This window comes from Platalea leucorodia (genome assembly GCF_965183815.1).
Source record: "Platalea leucorodia genome assembly, chromosome: W".
Lineage (NCBI taxonomy): Eukaryota > Metazoa > Chordata > Aves > Pelecaniformes > Threskiornithidae > Platalea > Platalea leucorodia.
This window is the reverse complement of record NC_138859.1, coordinates 30694292-30707381: the sequence shown is the minus strand read 5'-3', so window position 1 is coordinate 30707381 and position 13090 is coordinate 30694292. Positions and strand designations below refer to the sequence as shown.

The following is a 13090-nucleotide window of genomic DNA, read 5'->3' as shown; positions in this document are numbered from 1 at the left end:
ATAATTACATTTCTCAGCATTATCCTCTGCCATTCGCTTCAGAAAGAAAAAAGAAAGGGGAGAAAAAGTTGGCTTCACTATAATTTGTAATCAAAATGACTACACTTAAACCATAATTTTATTTCTCTGATTTCATTTCCTGTGGAGCTTTGTGGGGCAAATAGATAATATTATACCAAATCTGAAGGCAGATAATTCTCACATCCCCTGCACTGTCATTGTCTAGATCACTTTCCCCCCTCCCCGTGCTTTCCCCAAGACCATGGGCTGTGTTTTTGATATTGCATTTTATCACTGAGCGATATATCAGCATCAGAAATGCCCCAAATTACTCTTCTTTGCCTAATTTGCTTTTTATAATGTTGGAAAAAAAAAAAGAAGTGGTTTCTCACTATGAAGGATTAGCGCAGATTATGGTGAACAGTGTTAATTATAGGTGGGGAAAGAGAATAATGCATCTCGCCAATCTGTTCTTGATTTCCCCTGTGTCTGTCTGTCTGGTAATAAGCCTCCTTTAATCTGGCAGTCCCCTTGGTGAAATCAGCACCACGGACAGCAATATTGTTTGCTGCTCAGAAACCATCACAGCTGCTCAACCAAATTACCTTTGATATGTGACCTTTAATGTAATTACTGCAACATCAAAGCATTTCTATAAATTATTAAAGAACTAATATACTTCATCATCCAGCTACTCTATTATATGTAAAATAAACAATCACAAGTAAATGCTAGAATTTGAATTGCCTGACACTCGCAAAGTGCTCTTTACATATACATACACACCCTGCTACGTTAACCTTCCGTTTTAGGCAAGACAATTTCAAACTGTCCAAAACAGCCTAATTCATTTAGATGAAGAGGATTCAACTAATAATTTTATGTTTTACATTCCATTCTAGTTGCTTCAAAATATCTATCATGATTCCTTCCCGCCCAAAAACAAAGTGCCGTAAAGACTTTATTAATCAACACATACCTGCTTGGAAGTCTTTTGATTATTCCACAAGATGACTTTATGTCTCACATATAATATAGAAATATGTGAAACATATTTCTGTCATCTTACAAAGCACATCCAGAAAGTAATTACTGTAAAATATCTACATGTAGCCACCAAAAACAAAGCGATACATAGCTAAAAGACAAGGTGTCTGAATCTGGACACAAAAACTCCTCATGCCTCACCATTTCCATACATTAGCATTCATGTGCATATTATTAAAAATGACTCAATTCTGTGTTTTATAATACAAAGAACACAAACAGCAATATTGCAAGAGCAGGCAAATACACAGTTTACTGGGAGATGGGAAAGAAGTGTCTTGATTCAATGGTTCACTGTAGTACTAGTTTCTTTTTTCCTATACCAGGCTTGTTAATTATTTTTGATATCTCCTCAGTAGTGATGTTTGTGTCACAGACAGTAGAGGGTCAAGAGAAGGTGTTATATATGTGTCATTTGTGAACTCATGTGAATGAGGACTTTTAGACCCCTGACCTTACAAGTGCTTTTTATTTTATGGTGATGAACTATGCTTGATATTGTTGGTGCATGTTATCAAGAACAGTCAGGTAAGTCATAAATAATTCTCTGCTACTCACATAGGAACCATAAAACAGTATCCAGGCATGATAGTGTATCAAGAGACAAGGCTGGTTTCCTCAAATAAACTACAGTGACATCATTCAGAAGATGAGTTCAGAAACTTGGCAGAAAGCTGTATGCAGAGGGTTTGCTGGTGGAAAGTAAACCTTTATCCTGAGAGAAACAGAACTGGAAATGAAAGGGATGGGAGAAGTCATTGCTCAGAACTCTCAAAAACCTGGTTGCTATTTTAGACAGAGGATTCACCGTTCCCAATTCAATCAGATCCTGATGTGTCACCTCAAAGTGTAAAACAAAACAAAAAAGCCTTCTGAAGTCAGCATGGTCAGTATGGGCTATATATGATAGAAGTTACATAAACCAAGGAAGAAATGTTTTGCCTGTAGTCTAGAATCAGTCAGTATAACCTCTGAAGGAAGTCTTGATCCTAATGCAAAAGCTGGTTGAATTTTGCCACTGTCCAAGACAACAGTTTTGACTTTAAGAGTTTTGTGATTTGAAATCTCTAAAATGCAGACTGAGGTTCAGAACTGTGGACATATAAAGAAATAATTAAAAAAAAAAAAAATCCTAAATCATCACTTGCCCTCCCTCCCCAACTCTGAGCTCTCAGTCTCACTGACCCACTGTCTTCTTGAAGATATTCCCATCATACAACTTCAGGATGAGATTTTAACCTCATAGAGAAGATATGAGCTCCATATGCAAGTGAGTGGTCTGGCTCCTAATGAGGAGAGCAAACAGTCTCAGTGAAAACAACAGGAATTCCAGTTAGTATCTTTTAAATACACAACACTCTATTCATCACAAGCATATCTCTAGTTCTGATAAATACATATTTGATTTCAAGCATATTTCAGAAAATTTCAGGTAAAATGTTACCTGAAACATGCCTATTCAAAATTTTTTCATTTTTTTGTACATCCAGTTCTAACATTCAGAGGAGAGAGAAGTAAAAAGAAAACATCACCTGTTAGGGGGGGAAAAAATAGGAAAAAAAAGAAAAACCTAAACCCCAACAAGACTCAAGTTACTTTCTATCTGTGGCTAACGAGTTTCTAGAAAAAAATAATTCAGAGGGAGTTGTCAGTTGACAGAAATGTATTTTTAGGGAATGAAGTATGTATATATTTACATAAGGTATGGACTTTAAAGCAGAGATAGATGTAGATGAGCAAGTGCGTGGGCATCTCCATACTGGCAAGGTGGCATAGAGATAGGTAAATAGACCCAGGATGATGGAAACAAGCAGAGCAGAATCAACACTTTCTTCAGCAACATAGAGCAACTGATGTGTCTTAGGTTTTGTGGAAAGGTAGGTTATGGGTACACAGGACTCAGTCATTCAACACCAAGTAATGAAGACAGACCTTTAGATCAATTTCCTTTCAGTTTAGATGCAACCTGGAACCCTCAGGATCCCACTCTTAATTACTTGATCACTGACTTTTGTGTTGTTGTGAAACCAGCCCTATTCTAGCCACAGGAGTACTGCACTTGGCTGTTTCCAATCCATGTACCCTGGCTGAATCTAAATAGTCTCTCTCTCTCTCCCTCTTCCTGGTTACTGCTAAACTGGAAACCCATCCCAGCAGGGCAGGTCTTCCCCACATAATGCTGATTCTATTTTTAGTTCTGCTTGTGTTGTCTGAACCTTAGATCTTTCTCATGTGAATAATTTTCCTCATTATCTTGTGTTCGTCTCTCCTCTCTTTTCTCCTTGTCTCACCGCCTTTCCAATCTGCTACAGCTGCTTGAATACTAAAGTAACTGAGTCAAACCACTTTGTCATCAGGAATATGTTTTCATTCTGTGATAACTCCATAATGTGATCTGTTTCTTCATTTCTTGCTGCCACACCTTGCTTCAAAGAAAAATAGTAAGAGGTAGCACCTGGTGAGCACTTCTAATATTTCATTGTAGTGGTCAGAATCCTAAAGCCTTTCCTCAGCTAAGGCTGGTAGAATCCAGCCCATAACCAGTTAATTACTGTTTTCCTGACTCCTGATAAGAGCAAAAAGCTTTTCGTTCTGTGCATGGAAACCGTTTGGGTGGGTTGGTGGTATCTTGATTTTATTAGCACAATGCAAATAGTGAATCATCCAAGCAACCAGAAACATTATGCTTCCAAACCCAAGACGGAAACTCCATATGTAACCCATTTTAGATTTAAAGAAAAAAAAGTTATCAATCTGGACTCACCCCTGGCAGTGTCTTCTGTTCATGCAGTGCACTCTGGGCCTTTAGAGCAGACTCCCTTTCGCAGTATGTTAGGAAGGCACAGCCTGTAAACAAAAGGCAAAACCTCAGTAAGAGCAGTGCTTCAGAGGGGATCTGTTTAAAATTGAGACATAGAGCATACCACTTTCCCGTCATCACCCGATTCCCAGTAAATCAATCATAAAAATCTCTCCTTAGTAGGTCAGTAGTAAAGAGTCAAGAAATGAAACTATCATCACTTCCTCTGAGCCCTGATGAAAAGTGAGCAACGATGTGGCTATGAGTGCTTATTTTTGTTTGAATACATGTTTAAGTGTCAGATACAGAGGGTATCTGCTGCTCCAGCAGCAGCACTGGGAACAAGCCCCTTACTGCCATATCACACTGAAGGTCTCATGCCATTCTTTTGTACCAAGTACTTCAAAGTAAAGGGCATACAAGGACTTGGGACTTCCTACTGCAGAGGACCATGCCTATTGCTTAGCCTGACTTGCATCCACAAGTAGTCTCCCTGTTTGCATCACACCAGAAAGCCGACACCCTGCACTTGCTGCTGCAAGGGCTCATCAGCTTCCAGCCATGCATACAAAGACAATCACAGAAAAGCCCAAACAATCAACCCAAAACATCCATGTTGCTTTACAGATCATTAGAACTTCAGAGATGCTCCAATGGATCATGTCTTTGATTCTTCCAAAAAGTTGTCTTATCAACTACAAAGGCTAAAGCCCTGTCATGGTAGGGCAGAGCAAAAACCCTGCTCTGACTTCTCTCCCCACCTCCATGCTCGCCTTCTGGTAAAACTGGTCAATGTTGCAATGTCTTACACCACTTGTGTGTGTGTCTGATGTGATCAGATTATTCCTTCTTACTGCAGTATACTGAAAACCTGCCAGTTCCTGCAGCAAAAGGAGTGCTTGTTATGCAGAGGACATTTTCTCTGAAGTTACTACAGAATGTCTGCAACCTCACCAGCTCCTTGAAATGGAGGTATCATATCTTTCAAGGTTCAGGCGGCATGTCCATCAAACTGTGGGCATCTTCCAAGAGCAGCACAAATACAGAGAGACTGCCAAAGAAACAAACGTGTCCCATAACCTCATCTTGACCCACCCACCTTCTCACCATGCATATAAAAAAGTATGCAACAGGTGAGTAAACAGTAGACTATGAACTTTTTTTCAGCTCTGATCGCCACTGTGATCTTTTTGTCCATACAATGTTCACTGTTTTACCCAAGTTGGTTCCTTAGACAATATTACTGAAGAAATATGCACTTGTTCTTTTCTTCTTTACAATGTTTTTAATAGATTAGTACGCACAAGAGACTAGGGAGATTTTTTTTTTCTATAAACATATATATATATTTTCTTAAAGATTGTCTTGTGGAAGTCACCCTACTCCTCTCACAATGAAGCTACAAGCTGGATGAGTGTTCCAATTTGGCATGGAAAAAAAACCACTATTTTTTGCCCTATTTCTTACCCTATATTGCTTTCTGAAGGTCTTGTTCCTTTCAGTTTATTCAAGCCAATCAATCACATTTATTATGTCTCAATAATTGTGACTCAGAAGCAGAAGTAGACAATCAAGAAGGAGACTGAAAAACAGCAAAAGTTTGCATACTCTAATTGGAATTATTTGGATTCATTCCCCTCTAAATCAATGAGTTTTCAGTTAGTCTGCATCTACTAGAGAAGAGGAAGAAACTGTGGCAGAGAGTTTATAGCTAGTAGAAGTAATGGATTGAAAAGGATCCTTAAAAGTCACCCATAGCTTGATAATCAAATGGGAAACTATGCTTAAATTTAATTTCAGTGCTAAATCACAGGCTGAGCGCTCTCTGTTGACTAGACACAATAAGAAAGTGTCCCTTTAGTAGCAGATGTGGAGCAGCTGATACAGTCTAATTAGGCACATCATAGTGCACTGTTATAAACTATACAGTGTAAAGCTCCCATAATGATAGCTATATTTTTCTCCTCATTGTGATGGCCATGACAACAGTTCAGGGCAACAATGTCCTGCAACTCCTACCATATCATGACTGTAATTCAGACTGAGTAGACAGAAGACTACTCCTCTCTGAAGGAGCAAAGTTTCCTTCCAAGATCCACATAAAGTGTGTGTGGGGGCAAGTTCTCATCAGGGAGAAACCTCTGTTAAGTCCTCTCCAAACATGTTTGTGAAAGTGGTAGAAGTACCAAACTCCCAGAAACAGTACTTAGTAGAATGCATCCAAACATAACTGATTTCCCAAACAGGGTGTTAAGGACAGAAAGACTTTGAAATGGAAAAGAAGAAATCTAGTCTCTCATATGGTCAGACAAGGAAAAAACATGTTTTTCGGGGACAAAAAATGTTTTGTGGAGGTATTTCTTTTTTCCTTGCTCCTTAAAAATGTCATGCACATGAATTACACTCTATCCCACTCTTGTTGGGCAAAAAGTAATTTATTTAGGAAAAATAATACCTCATTTACTTTAAGTAAATCCTGATCGTGTAGAGACAGTAAGAAGTTCCAACCCAGTAACAGCCAGCTGGAATAAAGTAGAGCTTAATGTTCATAACAGGCCTCAAACCTGAACTTGAAAAGGGTAGTTCATGGGTTTTTTTTGTCTTCCCTTTACTTATCACAAGATTGCTCTATAAGGCACAAACCCAGCATCAGCCATCAGCTAGAGTAGTATTTTTCAAAAACATTAACATGTGGCTTGTAATAAAACAATACATATCTATTATTCCATCCTGCAAGAATTTCCATATTTCAGCTCCTTGTACATTAGGACAAAAGGCAATAAGACTTCTTGCCCCCCCCCAACATCAAAATACTGGATCTGTCTTCTGTATTGTGATGCTTAATACTATAGCACCTCTTTCAGGTGTTACTTTTCCTAGGCTACCTCTTTCAATGTGCATCCATATGACCTCTCCAAATGACCCCTGGAGAATGTTGCTTAAAGAACAGAGTACTGAACACTCAGGTTAACACTACAGGATACAACACCCTAAACAACTGAGTCTTGAAATAATGTCATATGAAGCAGCTATATTGGGTTTTGCAGAGAAAAGTCAAACTGGTGAAAAAAGTTATTTTTTCATTTTGATTTCCCAGATGGAAAACAATTTCAGAACAATCAATTTTCCCCACTGAAACTTTTGGTTGTGTACAGAACCACTTATTTCATTGAAAAAAAAAACGTTTTGATAGTAAACTCTTAAGTGGCTCAACAGTTCACTTGCCATCAGATGTTTGGGCTGGATGTGAATCTGACTTCTGGGTGAAAGGCTTCATATTCCATTACAAATCATTTGCACCATCCAACCCCCTGGAATAGCCTATGTTCAACAGTATAATGAATATTTCTGAACACATCTCTTAAGGAAAGATAGAGTGAAGTCTATGCATTATTTCTGTCATCTACTTGTATGGGTGATAATGGCTGAGTAAGTACAGTGCTTGAGAATTATATCTGAATTTGAACAAAAAAAAATCTAATTGACTAATTATTGATAATGAAGGACTTGCTTCTAGCTGTTCCTAATTTCAATTCCATTTCTCTCAAACATGCCAAGTTTTCCAGACATATGTCAATCAGCTAAAAGATGCTTTGTTTGGATTGTGTCTTTCCAGCTGTTCATTTGCTATCAGTGGACAGCTTTTTGGGCTAGTGCATAAACATCTGGAAACTCCCAGCTGGCAATTAACTCTCAACCTATTGAACTGCAGTCTCTTGGAAACATGAGGACGTATCAAGTGGTCTCCTGGGAAACAAGGTTGTTAAAGAGAAGGGGGAAACAAAAACAAGAGCTTGAGATGGAAAAAAAAATAATATAAAAGCTCTATTTTAATTTTACCTCCAGGGAATTCAATAACGTAAATAATAATTGCATGGAACGCAGATGGATAATGATCGCACTTATGGCAACTTCAACCCCACAGTAAGTCTCCTGAAGATTTTGCACAAGCCTGGGAGGCAAAACAGTCAGGGGACATGTTCTGAGCTGAACAGAATAATTCTGGAAACTGAGAATTATTTCACCCCACCAATACTCAGTTCATCCTGGGACAAATGAAAACAGTCTTTTCACTTGACATCTCAGTGCTTATCACTTCAGTGAATCAGTTGACTCTCAGCCACTTTAAACCACAGAAGTAGTTCTGATCAGCTAAAAAGCACTGGTCACCTAACTCAAATTTAGCTATTTAAAATTAGTTATCTCAGGGTCTACCATCAATGACAAGACATTCATTTGACCTAGCATACAGGACAGGAATAAACCTCTGGAGAGGCCTATCCTCTACACCGGGTGTAAGAACCATGCACAACCATCTCAGGTGCAGGCTTTTAGCTTCAAGGTTGCACGTTCACAGCATCAGATTCCACCTGCTACCTCTAACCTCCCAGTTACCTCAAGTATATGCATTATCTGTACCTTAATTAATCCTTGTTATATATGGTGGGAGATGAAGATGATGCATACTGTAATTAAGGGCTTTTTTGCCCTTTCTTGTTTTATTCTGGCAGATAGCCATGGGTATCTTGGCACAGTTTCTCCTCTTTGCCCATTGTTTAGATCAAAGAACAAGCACTTAGTGACTTATGACCCTTTCTTTGTGTGATGTGTTTTGGTGACATCTTATGATTTTATTAGAACTACATAACCTCACACAAAGCATGCCTTTAGCTTTTCCATACATCTAGATCCAGATGCATTGTCTAAGAGCTAGACTATAACCATGATCATTTCCAGGTATTTGCTGTCTGTCTGAACAAGGCATTAAAGGTCCAGTCTAAATCTAATGAAAAAATACTTATACACTTCAACAGGCTTTGGGGAAGGGGCCCTTAATCTTTCTGGGCCTATGTTTACTCTTTGGCATTATGAGGGAAAATTAAAAAGTTTGTTAGGTGCTTTAAGACTCTTGGATGAAAGCCAAGAACTAAAGCAGATTCTGAGCTCAGGGGTGTAAATCCAGTCAAGGGGAGAGCTTGCATGTAACTCAGCAGAACTATGCAATTACACCAACATAAAATTAGGTTCATGATTTGACCCATAATCTATTGCCTCTCTCAGAAGAATCCTTGGCTCAGACACTGACCTCAGCTAAATTGGTGATAACCCAGAACAGTTAGGATAACCCCAGGTTTTGAGAAGGCTGGCTCAAGTGGTCTAAGCCAGTTTTTGATTCACAAACATTCGTGACTGTAGAGTATGCACTCAACCAGTTATCACAGCTCAGTTGACAGGTGATAACTTCTGAAACTACAGCCCTTCTGATACCTGTAAGTGTAACTAAAATCAGAATCATTGCCCAAGAAAAGATAAAACTATCACAAGGCTGTCAGGTTTTTTGTTGGTTTTTCTTCAAGTCAATTAGCTTCATGCTTTTAGTTACAATAATATTAATTGACTTTAACAGTGAGGTTTCCTAAATTACCCTTCCTATGTTGTTTTATGTTAGACTCCTGTATAGCGCATGAACTGGTGAACAAGATACCCTTCTGTTAACAGTTATGCAAGAAAGAACAAAGAAATCAATTCATAGTGTCTACTACTGTAAAACCTTTTCCCCTACCACCTTTAACATACCTAACTTCCCAAAACCCCAAGGCAGAGAAGCCAAGGGCTTTACTCCAGCAGCGCACTATGGAGTTCAAGAAAGCAAACTGCAATTCAAGCACAACTATCCAAGACTTTCATGCTGTATACAGAAAATGGAGGAGAGTAATAATATTGCATACCTTAGATCACATGCTAGTGGTCATGCTATTTCAGAATAGCTACAGTGTTGTAAAGGAGCTGCTTTGAGAGCAAAAAAAACTTGCATCTCTGGGAAATAGGAACTCTCAGCTGGTCACAGGTCTGAGCATCTCATTTAGTGATGCTTCAGTCTCTCTGTGCCCTTATTACCTTTAAAACATTTAGACCAAGGTGTACAAATTATCTGTGGTGGACCAGAGATGTGTCCCCCATCTTCCAAGCTCCAGGTTTGTGTTTAAGAGAGCCCTTCCTCTGAAAAACAGTTCCTTGCTTCAAGATTCAGGGATCTGTTACACAGAGAAAGGTTGTAACACTTAAAACTCTTGCCTTAAAATCAACATCTCAGATTACATCTCCCAGTTAGGATTTCAAAGTGAAAAAATCTTTTTTTTCTTTAACTATCCTAGCTCTACATGTCTGGTTTTGAAACAATTCTCATTTGCTCTGTCTACAGTGGACTGCCCAAGGTTTAATCACTTGAGGGTTTCAGAGATTGAGCTGAATTTTCTTGTAGGGGACACAATCAATAAAGACTTTTGGAACTGGAAATGTTTTATCCAATTTCTTCATCTGTTTCTCCCTCAGTGATTAACTACCTTCTGATGAAAGTTAACATCTTTGCTGGTAAAGAATATTCACTTGGCTAGAACTTTCTTTTTCTCCATCTCCCCTGCTGCACAACTACTGAACACTAACTGTTTAGAGAAAAAGATAGGAATAAAAATCTTCCCAGATATCAGCTTCCCTGACAATTATATTGCAAGGCAGATTAACATCTGAAATGCCCTGCTGTGTGGAATGCTAATTTTCTTTTTCCTCTTATGTTATTTTCCATTAACTATTATGATGCTGTCATTTTCCTACTATAGATAACTTGATATGGGTCTGTATGCAAAAGCATACATAAGGCACGCTCATATACACCCATGAACCAATATTCAAAACAAATTAAGAGTCCAAATCTGGAAATGCAGAAGTTAACCATATTTACAGAATATTAGCTCACTTAAAATGCATTTATGATATTTCAAAATGAGACATGGATATGCACAATCCAAATCAGAGTCCTTCCTCAGACTAAGCAGTGCTTAATTACATTTAGCAGTGTCCAGGCAGACAGCAGAGAGACTTGAGTAACTGTTGGTGTATGTAAGCATTTCAACAAATCACAGACAATAGTTTCATCTTGATTTTTGGTAACAAGTAGATTTTTAATGAAAACACCAGTTTTAAAAAAACAAAATTTCTCATAGGAAGTTTCAATGAAATATTTCACCAAGAAGTGTTTCTCAGCCCCATGATACAATTTCTGATCAAAGCCTACAGCAAGAGAAACTTATTCCAGGACAGTCAGTAGTCCAGATTCTAATCTGAAACAGGCAAGCAGGGTCTCGAGCCCAGGGCTTCTACACATCAGAGCAGAGTGCATGGTCAGTGGCAGACCCCTGAGGGTCCATCTCTATTTCTTCTTAAGTAACTCCACAGCTACCTTGCCTCCATCACACTACAGAACTGGAAAGCTTTTGATCTCTCAAACTTTTTTCCCAGGATGAGGGGACAGTTTCTGGCTCCCATTCACACAAGGACAAGTTTCTCCTGGGGTCTTGAAGGTTCCTTGCAAGTTGCTTTGAACCATCCTTTGCTGACTGGTACACTCAAGATAAGGTACAGAATGAACCATCGATTTGACATAGCATATACCAGGTCCTGTTTTCCCATAACTGCCAACATTTTAGCTTTAAATTTCATCCTGAAACTTCTGAGATACTTTTGATCATCTGAGCCCAAGTCAACCCAAGATTCACTGCTCAAGTTTCTGCAAGTCTAGCCATCCAGAACATTTTACTTCCCAGAACAGGTGTCTAATTTCCATACACACAGCAAACTGTTAATGAATAGACTCCCCATAATAAGAATGTAGATTACTGGTTAAGGTAGTTGTCTACCAAAGAGATTGCTGGTGTGCCTAATAGGGCCTGCAAATATTTAATGCTTTGAATTACAGTAGATAGATAACTTATTTTTAAACAGATCAGCCTCACTTCAGCTTCTCATTTGTTGCCTAATAACTGTGGAGAGATGCATGCCCTCAGGCCCTATCCATCAAACAATTAGGGCATGCTTTTGATTTTAAAGTATAAAAAGGCTGACTTTAAATCAAAACTCATGATCAAGTGGTTTACTGGACCAAGCAACAGTGTTCCCAGTATTTCAGAACTCAGTCACTGATGAGAAAGTCATGGCCAAACTCTAGGGATCACTCAAGTGAGGATGAGAATAAGTAGGTTCCAGCTTCTACTCAGTAAGGAAACATCAAGTTTAAGTTAAAATCCTGACCACTTCTAAGCTTGGCTCACTTCAACCTACCTATTACTTCAAAGAAAAATCCAACATATTTGTGTTATCCATTTTATATTGCAGCCTCAGAAAAAAATTAATAATAATGAAAAAATTACCATGGAATTTTCAAGATTTCTTGTTTCCAGTGTGGTGATAAACAAAGGAAATATAGAAGGTGGGTTTTTTGCCTTGTGATTCACTGGTAAAAGTCAGGAATATAACTAGAAACAATCCTGCTGTTGAAACACTACTGCTTGCATTCAGACAGTTATGGGTTAAACTTCCTTAGAGTATGTGCATTAATTAGACTCTGTACCTGCTGTTCTGTGTCCTGCCTTTGAGTTCTTTCTATTGTTAGCAGCATATGAATAACTCAGTGGATTTTCTAAAACACTTAGCTGTTTCAGAAACTTTTCCCTCTCTTCTTCATTTTATTTTGATTTTTGGATCCACTTCTTTTGGGGAGACTTCTTCAAGAATTCTCAACTAGTCTCCAGAGGTTATGCTACTGTTAAACAACATTCACTTTGAATGCCTTGAATCTTAGTAAAATAAACCTAAAGCAAAACAATCTCTAAACAAATTAGACTTTTCTGCCACATAAAACTTTTTCCAAGCCTTGCTTTTCTGCATCCACATAGGGTTGTTTTGGGTTTTTTTTACTGCTCATTATCTTTCACCAGGGTGAGGAACAGATATTTCTTGGAAAATATCTACTCTGTGTGCAGGAAGTGTGTTTGTACTTAAAAACATAAGAAAATTTTGTATTTTCACCCTTAAAAAAATGCCAGGGCCATGCAGTGAACATCTTGTTGATAACACCATCAAAAGATTACTTATTTATGCTTTTGTCTCAGGAACATGCAAGTAGCTTGTTCCAAATACAAACTTGTATGCGCTCCAAACAGCCTCATATTCTTTCTTCCCTGAGACAGAGCACATGTGTCAATATAGACTTCTGACATTTCCAGCTCAAGGTTGACAGCAAAAGGCGCAGAAACAACTGCAGGAAAGAGCTATTATTACACAACTTCTAGCTCATTCAGAAGCAGACTATTGTAATTATCTCTCTAGAGTTATTGTTCTTACCAAGTTTGCCAGCTCATGGTTTTCCAATTCAAGAAGTTCAGATTCAGAGTGGAACCTTTAAGACGC

General features: G+C 38.4%; 1 protein-coding gene across 22 annotated transcripts in view; it reads right to left on the bottom strand.

The window, feature by feature from the left end:
- The window catches only part of LOC309601571 (CUGBP Elav-like family member 4), a gene marked incomplete at both ends in the record, with an annotated part of 741391 nt that overhangs the window by 649150 nt on the left and 79151 nt on the right, over positions 1-13090 (bottom strand). For all 22 annotated transcript variants that reach the window (XM_082334636.1, XM_082334653.1, XM_082334642.1 and 19 more), the window contains one exon: positions 3812-3894. In XM_082334636.1, the coding sequence (XP_082190762.1) occupies positions 3812-3894 (83 nt within the window). The remainder of the gene's footprint in view (positions 1-3811; positions 3895-13090) is intronic.